The 16,542-nt window shown below is 36.6% G+C and overlaps 1 protein-coding gene across 3 annotated transcripts in view; it reads right to left on the bottom strand.

The window, feature by feature from the left end:
• The window catches only part of sap130a (Sin3A-associated protein a), a 90,977-nt gene that overhangs the window by 3,233 nt on the left and 71,202 nt on the right, over positions 1 to 16,542 (bottom strand). For 2 of the 3 annotated variants that reach the window (XM_056246326.1, XM_056246327.1), the window contains exons 6-18: positions 12,164 to 12,288; positions 10,564 to 10,688; positions 10,316 to 10,460; positions 10,048 to 10,138; positions 9,865 to 9,966; positions 8,281 to 8,422; positions 7,905 to 8,023; positions 7,527 to 7,811; positions 6,881 to 7,061; positions 6,555 to 6,653; positions 3,518 to 3,873; positions 2,401 to 2,643; positions 66 to 191 (exon numbers count right to left, since the gene is read on the bottom strand). In XM_056246326.1, the coding sequence (XP_056102301.1) occupies positions 66 to 191; positions 2,401 to 2,643; positions 3,518 to 3,873; positions 6,555 to 6,653; positions 6,881 to 7,061; positions 7,527 to 7,811; positions 7,905 to 8,023; positions 8,281 to 8,422; positions 9,865 to 9,966; positions 10,048 to 10,138; positions 10,316 to 10,460; positions 10,564 to 10,688; positions 12,164 to 12,288 (2,139 nt within the window). The remainder of the gene's footprint in view (positions 1 to 65; positions 192 to 2,400; positions 2,644 to 3,517; positions 3,874 to 6,554; positions 6,654 to 6,880; positions 7,062 to 7,526; positions 7,812 to 7,904; positions 8,024 to 8,280; positions 8,423 to 9,864; positions 9,967 to 10,047; positions 10,139 to 10,315; positions 10,461 to 10,563; positions 10,689 to 12,163; positions 12,289 to 16,542) is intronic. The other variant, XM_056246328.1, reaches the window with a different exon arrangement.

Here is a 16,542-nt window from a genome sequence, read left to right as displayed (position 1 = left end):
CTGCACACCAAAATAAATCAAAGACCAAACTGAGAAAGCAGACCGGATGTTTGAAAGGTACCTACCTTTGACTTTGATGTCACTGTACCTCTGGAAGTGGTGATAGGCAGCCTTCCACGGGTTACGGTAATGCCGTAGAAGAGTGAGGGGAGGTCTGGGTCGGACTGGCACATAGCGAACACCGTCCTCATCTACATTAATCAAAGTTACAATTGAACAAGTGTACACTCATTTTGGGGAGCATTACACGTTTACACTGCTAAAGAAAAAGGGAAATCAATAAATAAGCAACCAAATGAACACTATCAGCCAGGTGATCTCAGCAAGAACACTAAAATACCGTTTCTCAGTTTCACACACAAATAGGCTAAGTTTCAAGGAATCACACACAGTGTCCTAACCTGACGCGATGTGATAAGATTCCAGCGACATGCAAATTGTCTGTCCACAGCAGACACGACATGACTACAAGACATGACAATATCAAAATATTAAAAATCGCAGGCAATCAGAAGAGCCGAGTCTCTCTGCAAGCGCACTGCACTCGCAGCGTAATGGATAAATAATTAAATTCATAAACATTTCACCAATTTTAACGTTTTTATTAAAAATACATACTGACTAACTAAAACAGTACTTTTCATAGAATAGACTTGTTCGTTCATATTGAGTTCACAGTTTGAACGTTTCCTTTCATGTATTTTCAAGATCTGAGGTGAATTATCCATTGTCGCTTTCAGAGCGGCTATAAAGGTCACGCAAAATGAGATTTCAACTCACATTAGACGCTTTTAACATTTAATAAAGCAGTAACACTTTACAATAAGGTTTCATTAATTAACATCAGTCAACAACTTTAGTTAATATTAACAAAGAATGAACAATACTTCTACAGCATTTATTAATCTTAGTCAATGTCAATTTCAACATTTACTAATACATTATGGAAAACAAATGTTGTATTTGTTAACATTAGTTAATGCACTGTGAACTAACATGAACAGCTGGATTTTCATTAACTAACATTAACAAATATTAATAAACATTGTAACAAATGCATTGTAAATTATTAGTTCAAATTAGTTATAATACATTAACTAATGTTACCAAATGAGATCTTATTGTAAAGTGTTACCAATAAAGCACATAAACAGTATGACGTTACAGTTGCTAAAATAGAATCATCGTCGCAGATGGTTAGGACAAAAACTCTGATTTACATGGAAAAGATACCTTTTATCACATCGAATCTGGTTAGGACACAGCACAGCGTTAAGGTATTCATAACAAAGGTGAATATTTGGTGCAAGGACATTTTTGGAAGGAAACAATGGGTCCTATTTACACCGGGTGCAATCATTTTTACACCAACAATTCAACTATTGTTTTTAAAAGACAATATAGATCAAATTGTGACGTAACATTTATATGATATTTATAATGCTAAAGTAGGTAGATCAGAATTAAACATCACGTGTGAATTAAATATCACATGTTCGCATTGACGAGAATGTTATTTTAAATAAAGAATTTCTTTAAATAAATCTATTGCCCCTTCAAAAAATCCACTTGTCCCGGACAAGTGTCAATGTTGGGCACTGCTTTATAGCTGTGCACTTTTGTCTTTTTGGCAGAATACTAGTTTCACACGTTCTGTATGAATATTTATTATAATGAGTTTATGTAAAAACGGATGTGTTGACTTCAATTAAAAGTTGCAACAATCATTCATAATAGCTAGCTATAATAATGTTCTGTACTTGTTAATAAATTATAACTAAAAATATGGTAATTTGCAGGTGGCAATAGTAACTCATTTTATCCCCCAAAAATGAAATTAATAAATACAAATAAATCCCTTTAATAGATTCATCAGCATCAGTTTCAGTGATACTGACCTCCATTGTATTGTTTAACATGCCATTAAATAAACATTTAAAGTATAAAACATTTAAAATACTGTCTTTATATTGTTTCCACATCAGTTTGGAGATTCTGTGAAAATATATTTCTTAACACCTTATTTAATATTAGGTGCAATTAATCACAATTAATTTCAGAAATGGGTATAATTTTTGATTTATTACTGAATAATTGGTTATTTTTTTAATCAATCAGCAGCCATAGTTTTTTATTTAGCAGAAGGATTAACTGTAGTTTTATCATTTTGATGTTTCTGAATTTATGACAACCAACATTTTATAATAAAAATGTATTCCAAGTGACTGTTGCATGGTGCAGATTGAATCTGTCAATTATTTTTTTATGAGTTTAAGGTCACATCTTGACCTTTCCAAAAGGGCAGATGCACAGATGCATCACAGTAATCAGCTTCAGTTGCTAATGCAGCACCTAGATATCCAAGGATGTGTGTATGTTTATATATAAATATAAGCTCACCAACATATTCTCTAGGTGGAGACTCGTGCCTTTCTGGCCTGTTTCCTGGAGGTCGGCTGTTAGCTCTCTCTTCGTCTGTGCTGTTGGTCTCCATCATCTCCGTCTCCTCAGTGGAGATCACATGCTGCTGTTTGCGGGGCTTCTTCCTCGGGGAGGCCCCAGGCAGGAGGTCTCCAGGTTGAGACGATAAGGCCTGGGAGGAGAGGGATGGAGCCGGACCCATCGAAGAAGGAACTAAGGGCACTGTGATCAAGAAAATTTATAAATACATGGTGTGGCCAAACTCCATCTTTATAATTTTATTGGACTAGCATGTTATTAGAAGCCATTGTAAAACAGTCGATGTGACCAAACATCACTTGAATTGGATGTAGAATTGTTTGTAGAGATTATAAAATGACTGTATAGGAATAGGCAGGGCTTGACAGTGCAAGCATTTCACTCGCATTTGCGAATGAAAAAAAGATCTGTGCAAACTGTAACATGCATTTAGGAGTACACGTGGAATAAAAAGTAGGTCTCCACAGCCCCTTAAAGTCTTAAATTTTGTTTTTAATTAAAGGTCTTAAAAGTGTTAAATTGTTTAACAAAAGTTTTATATCATGATTCCGGCTATGATTGAATTAAATATGAAAGTCAAAACGCAGTGCTGTTGCACATTCTATAGGCTCACGGTTTCTATAGACTTATCCACAATGGACTGCTTATGATCTACTGTTGATAAATTATGATTTTATGGTGTTTGTATTGTAATATGTTTTAGAACGTTTATACTTAAAAGTCACACAATATGCAGAACTTTTTTTCCCCTGTTATTATTGGCATTTCAGTTAAAAAATAAAATGTCTCTAAGATTTATTTCAATGTTTAGAACATGCATAAATCCAAAATTATTAAATAAATACAGTTTGAAGCAGAATAAAAAAGAAAAAAAAGAAAAACTTTATTCAAATAATTTAAATACTTTTTCTTGTAAATGCCGCTCTGCATCCCTTGAGGTTAACAAAATTATTTTCTACTTTTTCACTAAAGTTCTTCATGCGCTCCTAATTTTTTTTATTTTTTTTTAAGTATCAAGCCCTCATAGGTGGACTCTTATTTTGACAAGCACACCTACCTGCTTGTGAAGTGTCCATTGGCTCCATTTCCTGTTTTACTTTAACCTCTGGAAGAGTGGAGCTCAGGGCAGCAGTGCTGCTGGCCGCTGGCTGGGTGGGAGAAGCCACTGCATTGGCCATGGAGGCAGACACTGGGGGAGTGACAGCCATGGCTGCGGGCAGGGCTGAGAGAGCGGCAGTGGGCTGAGAAGGTGGCGTCGGAGCTGGTGGAGCCAGAAGGGTGGGAATGGCCTGTGAATGATGTTGAGCAGGAGTGGACAGCTTCTGCTGCTCACCTCCATGACTTGGAAGCGCCTCCACAGTTGCCATGACTGGGGGCGCCATGGCAACATGAACATCAGATTTGTGCTTCACTCTAATTACAGAAAGATTAGAACAACATTAAACATTAAGATCTGCTTGCATAAAACTAGTTTTTGACAATGAGATCACACATGAATGCCAAATCTTAACAGGGTTCCCACATTTTCCCAGCAAGAATTATATATATTTAAATATATATATTTTTAAATCACACCCAATTTCTTGTAATTTACAGCAGAAATAGCGACATATTTTTTCTCTTTCTCTATGCATTGGATTTTGAGTTGTGGCCATTGCACTAAAAATGGAGAGAGATGAATTTAAGAGTTCAGGGGTGAAAAGAGAACTGAAACATATACAAGTGAAAAATAATTTCCAAAACTTTCCAAAAAATGTAGTGCAAGTACAGTAAAAGTCCAAAAAAACTACTCGAGGAAGAGTAAACGAGTAGCTTATTTAAAAATGTAGAAAACACTCAACATGCTGAAATTCACATTCTCTTTTGTTGTTTGTCAGAAAGAATGAAGAATATCTATATCTTCCAAAAGTTTTAGTTTAGTTTAAAGTTTAAAGACTGCCAACTTTAAAAAAAAGAGATAGCCGATTTCTCTCCAAAATACCACCCGTTTTAGCATTTTGTGATTAAGAAATGAGAATCCCTAATATTATCAAACAGTTAACCTCACTTAATTGCACTGAAATAGGCAAAGATAGTGAGTTAACACTATACAATGCTACCAATGCACAAATCCCAGCAGCCCAATAATATCAGTGATAACCAGGGGTTAACTGGGATTTCGGAGGAAGGGAAATCTAAAAATCCACAAAAGTAATGCTTTTTTTAAAGAATAAAATATTTATTTTTTACTTACATTTCTAATTGTCATTAGAACATCCCTTGAAATAAGATATTGGTATATAAAAATATTAATTGACCTGTATAATTAATTAAAAATGTTTCTTTCAGATGAATCTCTCTAACTGATATGTTATGTCTCTTTAATATGATTTGTCTGTTATTATGCATGCATGTCATTATTCAACTTAAATGCGCAAAGAATATTTGTATTATTTAATATTAAATAACAAATACAGTGTTAGTGATATCAGATGTAGGCTATTTTATATTGAATAAAAATCAGATAACAGCTGTGCCGAGTTTACGTTCTTGCCCCAGTAAGTGGTGTAATCTCACCTTTAAGCATGCTAAACTTATTCATCCGAATGTTACATATACATAAATGCACATTGTTCTAAAAAGGGGAATTTGACCTCTACCTTTTACACAGCTACATTTACTCCAATTGTTATGCTGATAATATAATTTGTAATGAAAAATTTGCATTAAATACAGAAGTATTTTACCAGGGAAACTTTTACAAAAGTAAAACAACAACAACACCACCACAAATGCACATCTCTTTGCACAGTGGTCTCTGCAAATAAGCTGCTCTTAATCTTATTCTTAACATGTTTCTTCAAATTAAAGGTAGAATGAAATGCTGATATATCGACTGAATTGCTGCTTGAAGGATGCGCTTCCAGAGCCACCGTGATGAACAGCAGTTGGCGCCATCTACTGCTGTGGTTAAAGTTTTCTATGCACGATTTGATTTGACAGAAGTCACAAGACCTCCCCAGCCCTACTCTCTCCCCAGCCAATCATGTTGATGGATCAAATGAAAACAAGCATGTAACGACCACAAACGGAGAGAAAATAGCGGAGTAAACATACAGTTACATCACTTAAAATGTACTCAAGTAAAAGTACACAATTTTTAAACTACTCAAAGGAAAAAAAAGAACAGGGCAAAAGCACACACACATCACTGGCAAAAAATGCTCATGTTGTGCTCGACAAAGGAAATAATAAAATACAAGGGGGAAAAAGTCTGAAGAAGAGCCTGCGTGCTCGAAATGTCACCTGTGTGAGATTTTTGGAGCCTTGGTGTGCAGGCTTTTTTTAAAGCACAATTTCTGATAAAAACTACTTAATTACAGTAACATTTGTAATTCGTTATTTCACTCTCCTGGGCAGGTTTAAGCAGACTAAATAACTGGAGCACATCACCAGAGAGAAGTTGTTTAATAAAAGATCCAGTTTATGACATTTTGATTAAAATGTACGAGGTCAAAAAGAAAATTTTGATTAAACATTTATCATACCTATTTTTATACAGTATATTTAAGTTTACTTAAAGTGAACATCTGTTCATTAAGCCTCCTGGTTACGCCATCTAGATGTATATTACTTTATGTTTTTCTACCTTATTTGTACGTTTTGTACAATATTTCTAGATGTATATTACACTATTTAATTCTACTTATTTAATTTTTTCTCTCTATTCTTGTGTGTATATGCACTGTCCGGCCAATTTATTGTATATATTTAAATCCAAACAGCGACTTTCTTTTTTGTCTGGGCAGTGTAGTATATATACATGCAAATACCTAGTACTTCTGGAAACCATACCAAATTAATTGTGTGTTTGTACACAGTTGGTGAACAAAGTATATTTATTTACAAAAAATTTAAAAATCCATAAAATACATTTTGAAAATGTGGAAAATGTTAAGATCTAATTCTCTTTCTTGAGGTTTTCAGGCCTGGAAACCAAACTTCAACCCTGATATCTTCAAGTGTATTCAGGACCGTGGGAACCCTGTGTTAGAAGCATTGTCTTTTGTCCTATCCTTATTAGGATAATAAAAGGATCTTCAGGCAGGGCTTACCCCGCTGGGCGAGGGGATCCCGACAGTCTTATCCCACTATCCACTCGGCCAGCATTAGGATCGCTCGGCTGCGCTGGGATCAGACTTTTACGTACTGCCCTAGAAACACACCCCAAAAGTGGTCTCAAACTATTTTATCAACATCATCTCTGCCTTTAAAAACAGTGAGCACATTGGATTCTGTTACTTCTCAGGATGCCATTAATGAGAAAGTAATGTAATTGATCATAATATGATGGCTTGTTTGGCTCCTTAGTAGTTAGTATACTATAAATACACATGCTATGGAAACAACGATGAAGGCTGTGGAGTGAACGCTGACTCACCCTTCATTCACAGGTTTCTTGCGAAGGATGCTAGGCCGAGGGGAGGAGACAAGTGTGGGTGCACCTGTGCCCACCACCCCCTGGGGGTGTGTCTGCACCATCGTAGTGACAGACTGCGTGCCAGTGAAAGTGCTCCCGATCGGATTAGTTACAAAAGCAGGACTTTCAGCCAAAACGACACCTGTATAACAAAACAGATTTTATAGAATATTTATGAGCAGGACAAACATTGTCCAAAAAAAAATTCATTAGACAGTATTTTATTTGTCCTGACACCATTTTCACTAGCCCCACACACAAACACACAAAAAATGCATTTCATTTTATGTTTGAAAAACATTTACCATTTTTGTTCACAAAACAGTTCACAGAACTTATACAGCTATAAATTTAACTCACTAATGCTAGAAAATGATGAAATACAATGATGTTTTGAGATTTAAACCCATTAAATTATGTTCCACATGTAATTTTCACAATTTTGACAAAACCAGCTACATAACACTGCCTTGGTGACATTTACATCTCCAGAATATTGAAAAAAATGTACTGGCCTATTAGGAGAAGCTAATTATTTATTGATTTTTTCACTCACGGTTTCTGAATATCTTATAATGTATATCTAAAAAAATTCTGCTCAAATTACCTGGTGGTTTTGCTTCTGATTGCTGCTGTTGTGTGGAAACCGGAGCCTGCTGTACGCTCTGTGTGCTGATTGGTGCAGTGGCATGCAGCCCCTGCACTCCTATTGGTGCAGGTTGAATGCCCTGAGCAGTCATTGAGGCTGACTGGATGTTCTGGGTGCTGATCTGGGCAGATGGCAGGCCGATGCGATCCACCGCCATCAGCTGCATGGGGTTCAAGTGCACAGTGGTGGCCACACCCACACCAGCCTGAGCAGGAAGAGCTGGGCTCTGAGCTGGAGCCGTGACTGAGGAAAACAGCACAGAGTCCGTGTTAGAGGTCTAAGAAACATTTGGATATTAGCACAAAGTTTCTGGTTGAGCATGCGTGTTGTGTTTACCTGGGTAGGGGCGGATGGTGGAGACAGAGCTGGTGATGGGGGTGTAGGTGTGGGTCAGAGGATACGGGGATGAGTACTGTGTGGGTAAGAAGTACTGAAACTGCACTGGCACTGACGGCCTGCAGAAGAACACACATGGATAACATGACGCGAGCTTCAATTCAATGATAATTCACTGATTACTTTAGTTTAGTTAGCTTAATTCAGTGGTGTCCAATCCTGCACCTGAAGTTCCTAAGGTCCATTTTTGTAATCCTGAAGACCTTGACTACCTTGGTTCATGTGCATTTAATTGGGGTTGGAGCTCAACTTTACAGGACAGTGGTCCTCCGGGAGGAGGATTGGACACCCCTGGATTAATTCAAGATAGTTTCACCTGTTATCACTGCGGGCTTCCATGTTGACAGGGTTCGGAGAAGAGCGATGACCTGAAATGGAAATCAGGTTGGTCCTTTCTCCTGGATACTCTGGCTGGATACGTGGGGATGTGTGGGCAATGGGCTGAGGAACCACTTTAGCTGGACAGAGCAGAAACATTAAGCAAGAATGAAAATCAATCAATCAATCAATCCATCCATCCACGCCTGGGCATTCAGGGTATGCATGTGCATATGGGCCTGGGTGGATAGGGGCCCGCATCCATAAAGCTATGACATCATCCGCTTCATTACTGCGCTTCATTTTACCATTCTAGTCTCTGCTTCACGTTGGTGATTCTTTGCCTGCAAGTAGTGCATTAAAATTAAAGCCGTGCCTCTCAAGGTTGCATTTTATGCAGCGCTCATTGGTTTAGTAAATTTATTAGGTAACTTGCTCAATAGACCATTTTTTACACTTACTAAGACAACTCTTGTGTTGGATATGGATGGCCTGTTACTTACAGAGGCCCTGTTTACACCTGGTATTAAGATGCGTTTTGGTCGATTGGATCACAAGTAGACAAGGGAGACACATTCCCGTTTACACCTTGTGTTTTAATCCGTCTCTTTTGTCCACTTTCAAACACTTCTGTCCTCATTTCTTCGAGGGGAGGGTCTATGGGCAGGTAAATGTATGTGTTTTTTTCAGATCTTTCAATCTAATGGACAAAATAAGCTCACGCAAATTACATATGAACGAGACCGGAGACTATGGAAAAACATACGGAGAGCATCAACTTTCGTTTCTGTGAGTGTGTGTTAGAAATTAGGAGTGGTGAGAGAACATTGTACTTGGTACGTTTTCTCTTCAAACCAAACTTGGGTCTCCAGCCGACAGTTTAAATCCCATCTGGGTAGCGCGCTTCCCATAATGTTTACGCATTAGGTCAGTAGGTGGAGAGTAGGCGGTCTTTTGTGGCTGTTTGAATGTGTTTGAACGACTACCTCTAGAAGTGGTTAAAAGTGGACAAGCTCAAAATGTTTTAGACCCAGTTTACACCTGTATTGTTACGCTGTTATACGCTACAACATTATAAGTTGTTCACTTGTGATCCGATCGACCAAAACGCATCTTAATACCAGGTGTAAGCAGGGCCAGAGATTATGTATTTATCAGGCTACTCGGATGAAAACAATGATCTATCTACATCCATCCCTTCATCCATCCAAACAATTTATCAATCCATAATATCCATCCATTCAACCACCAATATATCTATCAATCCATCTATAAAACAATTCATCTATCCCTCTGTAAAGTCAATAAAGGGTCAAACTTTAAGTCTTTAAGCCAACATTCAAAGTTTGTCTTGACAAGTCAGGTTTGTTTGGGTTTTTTTGTCAAAAAGGACAGTTGATGAATTGCATTATCTATGAATTTCATTGAATTTAAATTCTGAATCTGTATGCCTCACAAAAAAAAAAAGATATAAATGGATATGGCAAAATGATCTAGTAAGTATTAGCATGACTCGACAAACGTTGCATTGAGTAACAATCTTGAATGTTATAAACACATGTAGAGAATGGGTTGTGCTTACCGACAGGAATAGCAGAGGTGGTCACAGCTGTAGCATGGGAGTGAGAGGCCATTGTCATAGTGACAATAGTGCTACTGGTCATTTGGGTATGTGCTGCAGAGCCTATTTTGGGGTACACACAGTTATGAACTACATGAAAATGTCTCGTCTCTGTGGATGAAATCTTTGGGGGAAGAATTGTACCTGTAGTGGTGGCTGAAGGAGCACTGTTGGTAGCTAAAATAGGAGCTACAGTGGCAGCGGCAACAGGGGTCACAGTGTTGAAGATTGGCTTCTGCAAACAGAAAAAAAAACCCTCAAAGTTCATAAGTAATAGAAAGAAAGTTTGTGGCATTATGTTCCAGCAAGAACATAAACTTCCTTTGCAGGGGATTGTAATATTTGAGGGTTCTTGGCATAAAAAAACCCCTGCTTTATTCAAATACCTTCAGATTAATAGGTTCATACTGACTTGTGTGATAGTGTGAGGGGGCTGGGCCTTCTGCGCTCCAATAGCTGGGTGGGAGGGGAGGGTGATGCGAGTGGCAGTGTCCCGGGGGGTTGGTGGACGCTGGATGTTGATGGCGGCTGGTGGAGGGTGAATTGTTACTGGTCGCCTAAAAAAAAAAAAATTCAAGATTATTATTGGAATAGCACCAAACAATCCAATCATGACACATAGTTATAGTGCTCATCGAAGAGATAGATACAATAATTTACCCATGAACCATCTCTGCAGAGTGTGTGACAGGGGTGTTGATGACTGGGGACTGGGTTCTAGCAGCTGTGATGGGAGCCACCATGGTGGGTAGAACAGCCGTTGAGGTGGTCACCAAAGGTCGAGACTGTGAAAACAGACAGTGGGTAAATATCAGGAACTAAAGGAAGATGTTGCAGATCTATAAACTAGAGTTCTTTTCACAACTCTGTAAACTGACAGCAACATCAAACAAAGTGCATAAACACAACAGGACTCAACATTAAGGACATGAGAGTGAACTGTCAGAACTGTCAGTGCCACCATTAAACCAGTGCTGGATACAGGTTTCCTACACATAACATGAGCTTATATGATGAGAAGAATTATAACCTGCATATATTCCGCTCTGACTTCAGTTTGATACTGTAAATATGGTTTGATGTTGCATGATTGACAAACATTGAAGTACAGCCTGAGTGAAGTTCAAAAGAGGCTCGCTTATGCTGAAGACAAACAGTTTTACATAATGAAATCGTGCACATTGAATTCATTCAGTCGTGTTTGACAATCACTAAATGATCACTAAACTTTTGCTCTGCTTGTATTACACATTTATTTTCAGACATTCTTAAATTTATATTTTAGAAAACTGAACAGGGGCAATAGTCTGAATTTTTTTTTTTCCATACTTATCCAGACCTGGAAATGACAAATCAAATTCCATACTTTTCCAAACTGTGTAGGAACCCTGTGGGTAGTTACTATATCATGCGCTGTTGTTATGGCTTGTGAATTATATAAATATGGTTATCTCTGAAGTACTGAACAATTTTAGCAAATTCTTATGATTTAAATATGTAATAAAGGTGGCAAGGCTAGCTGGCTATTAGAGATGAGGTTCTGAATGATGTTTGTCTTGGAATCGGTTGAATTAGTTGGAACAGCTGAAATTAGCAATGAATCAGCCATGTTTTGCACTGTATCAAATTTATAGCCATCATGGAGACACTAAATAACCAGACATTAATGCAAATGAAAAACCTATTAACTCATTTGTTATAGGACAAGAGGGTATAGAAAAGGGATGAACGAATATTTTGTTGTAAAATGTAAAATGTGGGGTGTTTGTAAAACACTGAAACATTAAATAAAAAACAAATAATTTTCTTATGCATATGTTGCTAAAAAATTAAATCATTACTTTTTTTGTGGTGGGATTTACATTGATAGTACATGTAAAGAACATAACAATACATCTCCAAACAGCCCTGACATTTATCTGATCACTCTAAACCAGTGGTTCTCATATGGATATATGAGGTAGCCTAATTTTAAAAGTGATTTCTAGACCTGGAAAAAGTAAAGCAAATTAATCAAATTAAAACTCCATGGGAATTTTTACAATGAATAAACTATTTTGTAGTAATGCCAAGCTCAATTATTGAGAGTAAAAAGTCTTGGGGCCTTTGAATATTGTTGTGGACAATGAGGGGCTTTGGAGTTAAAAAGAAGTGAACCACCGCTCTAAACGTGGCATTTACATTAAGCATTGTTTAGACCAGACAGAGCAGACCGCTGTGTCTAACTGTATATGATCAGTAAGTTGTAAAGCTTCTGCACCTGAATAGGCTGATGTATGATGTGTTGCACAGCTGCAGGTTGGCTAGGGCCTGCGTTGGCTCCTCCGGCTGGTCTGAGAACTGTAGGGCCTTTAGTGCTGGACATGACAGCTGCAGCAGCTGCGCCTGAAACACCAAACACAGGCACAGATATAACTTTATTACACTGCGCTACAGTTCATGTCAAACAAACAAAAACACCAAAAATTCACGCAGAAATGAAGTGTGTCATTACTAGCATAAATCAGCAGTGCAAAACATGCCGAAAATTACAGGCATTTAAAAAAGGGTTCGTACAGATATTGTAAAATGAAATTCCAGGACTTTCAAGGACTTTTAAAGCACTACTTTTTTGGTTTTCATTCAAGGACGACAATCAGAGATCTCACTTATCTAACAGTGTCTTTATTATCCGTCAAATTCTAAAAAAGGTAAATAGATAAATAAAAATAAACTTGTAAAACAAATGATACAAATAAAGTGCAGCACATGCAATGACTGTGGTTATTTTAACCATTGAAAGGATAACCATGACAAATATATCACTTTCCTTATTCAAACGGATTTTTTTTCCCTCATGAATATATTTCTCCTGAAGAATGAAAGCTGTATCATATACTTGGATATTTATGAGCAATTTCACGCTCATAGAGCCATGCACTAGTGACGCAGATGTTACCTTTACCCTTTAGCATAGGGATGTCCGATCAATTTCACTGACGTTTAAACAGAAATCTTGTAATGGACGAGTCAACTAGTGTTAAAGTAACAAACTACAAATAAAACACTAAACATCTAAATACTCCAATGCTAAATACAGCTGAAAAACGGGTCACATACTTGCGATTTGTTTGCCATGCATTTTGATCATTGTACATGATCTGTTGCATAAAACGACAAGCATTCATCAAGTCAATGTTAGCCAATATAGTCCTATTTAGACAGTGCAGGACTAATAAGAGCAAAACTAACACCCTATTCTAAGCGGAATATCAAGTGTATGTTAGTCAACATATTATAACCAGAGGTTACATTAACCAAAAATGTTCCATCAAAGCCAAATTTAGAAAGCATTGATGAATTCAGAAAAACAAAACAAGAAAGAACAATTTAAACCTAGCATATCAATTTTACAATTATATTCGTAACATGGCAAAAAGACCAATGCTGTCTACTCTCTCACTATGTGACGTAAATTTTATAATATTTTATATTTAATAATTTATATTTAGTATTTATAATCATAATAATACATCTTTCTAAATTTAAAAATTGTATTTTTGTTTAATAAATAGTCAGAGCATAAAAATAATAAAAGTTAATGTATAAAAATTGAAAACATTAATGGGAAACAGTCAATTAGTATTTCCAATGTCAACGAGAATCCGCAGTACCATTTAGTAGCGGTGTGATGATACACTTAGCTCACGAGACGATACACGATATTGGGTTCATGAGAACTAGACTTTTTCATATTTTTTATGAAATCTTCAATGACAAAATACATGACTGAAAAAATTGCATTTTATTATTTTATTCAACTGCAAGTCACAAAATGCAAAACAATGCAGGTGCATTTTGAAATGTTTTAACTAATCATCTTGTAATGAATGTCACTTCAGTTCTACTTTCTGAGTATAAATTATAATATGCAGAAAAAGACAGAAGAACATAAAGCAAGCACTGTAAAATGTTTTGCTTCAATCTCAACTCCATCATGCTGATATTGCGAGACATCTTTTCACCTTAACGAGAAATATAGTCACGTTTTATCGCCAGATGTCGGGACACTTCCTATCATTTAGTCAACTAGCACATGCCTACTTCAGCTTTAGCCCTGCAAGTTTCAGTGAAAAACTGCAAAATGAGCAAGTTACTTTTTTTTTTAATAACCAAGATATTAAAAGGATAGTTCACCCAAAAATGAATATGCAGTCATCATTTACTCACCTTCATGTAGTTTCAAACCTGTATGAATTACTTTCTTCTGTGGAACACAAAAGATGATATTTTGAAGAACGTTGGAAGCCGAACATTTTGATTACCACTGATTACCATTGTTTACCATAGAAAAAACAACAACAACAACAACAAAAAACAATTGGAATTAAAAAAAAAAAAAAATTGCTGTTCCACAAAGAAACTCATGCAGGTTTGGAACCATTTCTATCTAAATGATAGAATTTCCAATTGTGGGTGAACTATTCCTTCAAGCAATATTATACTATAGGGCTGTTGAATGATTGAATCTGATTGGTTGACGAACGTTCTAAGGTGTGCAATTATTTTCAGGGAAACACACGCTAAAGTAGTTCCAGGCAGGTCTTGACCGCATTAAAGTATCACTTCGCCAAATGATTTCAGTTATTTCAAAGGTCCTTATAGCCTATAACAGCAAAAGAGCTAAACCCCACAACGACACTGACCAAACAAATAAATATAGTAAACAATAGGATAAAAACGACAACTTATTTCCGTGTTTTTTGCCACAAAATTGTGTTTTATTATGTACGGAAAGCACACTCTCTTTCTCCCATTCTCTCCCACTCAAATTAATCTAAAATTATACCATTACTTAAAAAGGGAAAAATTTACTTTTCGGGTTCTAACTGTAGGCCAATTAGTATACTTCCTATTTTGAGTAAGATTTTAGAGAAGATTACTTTTAAGCAAATTTTACATTATTTTAGTATAAATGGATTGCTTGCTAATGCACAACATGCTTATAGACCAGGACACTCTACTTGTACTGCTCTTATACACATGACAGATGAATGGTTATCTTTCTAATAGTAAACAGACTGTATTTTATAATGGATCTTTTTCTGAGACCAAAAACACTTACTGCGGTGTTCCACAGGAAAGTTGTTCAGGTCCACTTTTATTTTCTATTTTTATAAATGATTTACCATGTGTTGTTGATAATGCTAATTTAGTTATGTATGCAGATAATTCGACAATATTTACTGCAGCACATAGATCGGCAGAAGAACTTAAGTGAGGAGTTGCAAACAATTACGAACTGGGTTAGAACTAATAAATTAATTTTAAACAGAAAAAACCCCAAATGTATCCTTTTTAGTAACAAAAATAATATTACTAAGGTTGATGACTTGAATTGATTTATTGATGGAACTCCAGAGGAACAAGTAACAAGTGTTAAGTTGCTGGGCGTGAAACTTGATAGTATGCTGTCTTGGTCTGAACATATAGATTATATAGTAAGCAATATGGGAAAAGGTACAGCTGTGGCCAGGAAATGTCCTGTGTTTCTTCCATCTTTTGTTTTAAAAGATGTTGGGCGTGCAATCGTTCGTTTTATCACATCTTGAGTAATGCCCAATGATATGGTCAAGTGCATCTGAGAAAAACTTCAGGTGGCTCAGAACAGATCAGCTAGGTTAGTGCTTCATTATTCATTTCAGGCCAATGCCAATGAAAATTATCACGGCTGTTAGTGAAGGATAAACTACATTTACGAATGCTGGTATATTTTTATAAGGTAATCAAGTATCATACACCCTGTTTCTTCTCTGAAAAACTTGTATATGTGGGTTTTAGACATGACTATGGAACACGTCAAGCGAGTAAGGCTCAACTTTTTTTAGCTTGTCCACACACAAATTTCATGAAAAAAACTGTGCTTTATCGATGTTCTGTTGCTTGGAATATGGTTCCAATAAACATACGAAAAAGTAAAAGCACGTATGTATTTAGAAGACAATGTAAAGATATGCTGACAAATATGTAAATGTATGTTGTATGTTTGATGTGCTGCTACTGCTAAGATGTATAGTTTTGATGATTTGATTACTGTAATTAGGGCCCAAGCCCAAAGGGCGAAGGCCCTATTGTTTTCCTTAGGATTATTTATTATTAGGGCCCAAGCCCAAAGGGCGAAGGCCCTATTGTTTTCCTTAGGATTATTAGGGCCCAAGCCTTGAAAAGGCGAAGGCCCTATTGTTTTCCTTAGGATTATTATTAGGGCCCAAGCCTTGAAAAGGCGAAGGCCCTATTGTTTTCCTTAGGATTATTAGGGCCCAAGCCTTGAAAAGGCGAAGGCCCTATTGTTTTCCTTAGGATTATTATTATTAGGGCCCAAGCCTTGAAAAGGCGAAGGCCCTATTGTTTTCCTTAGGATTATTATTATTATTAGGGCCCAAGCCCAAAGGGCGAAGGCCCTATTGTTTTCCTTAGGATTATTTATTATTAGGGCCCAAGCCCAAAGGGCGAAGGCCCTATTGTTTTCCTTAGGATTATTTATTATTATTATTATTAGGGCCCAAGCCCAAAGGGCGAAGGCCCTATTGTTTTCCTTAGGATTATTTTTTATTATTCTTCTTATTATTTTTCTGCTACCTTTTGGACACTTTTGGAGGC

Source organism: Rhinichthys klamathensis, unplaced genomic scaffold (assembly GCF_029890125.1).
Source record: "Rhinichthys klamathensis goyatoka isolate OS25496 unplaced genomic scaffold, OSU_Roscu_1.1 h1tg000036l_1, whole genome shotgun sequence".
Taxonomy (NCBI): Eukaryota; Metazoa; Chordata; class Actinopteri; order Cypriniformes; family Leuciscidae; genus Rhinichthys; species Rhinichthys klamathensis.
Note: the sequence above shows the minus strand (reverse complement) of the source record. Positions and strands in the feature narration are given on the sequence as shown.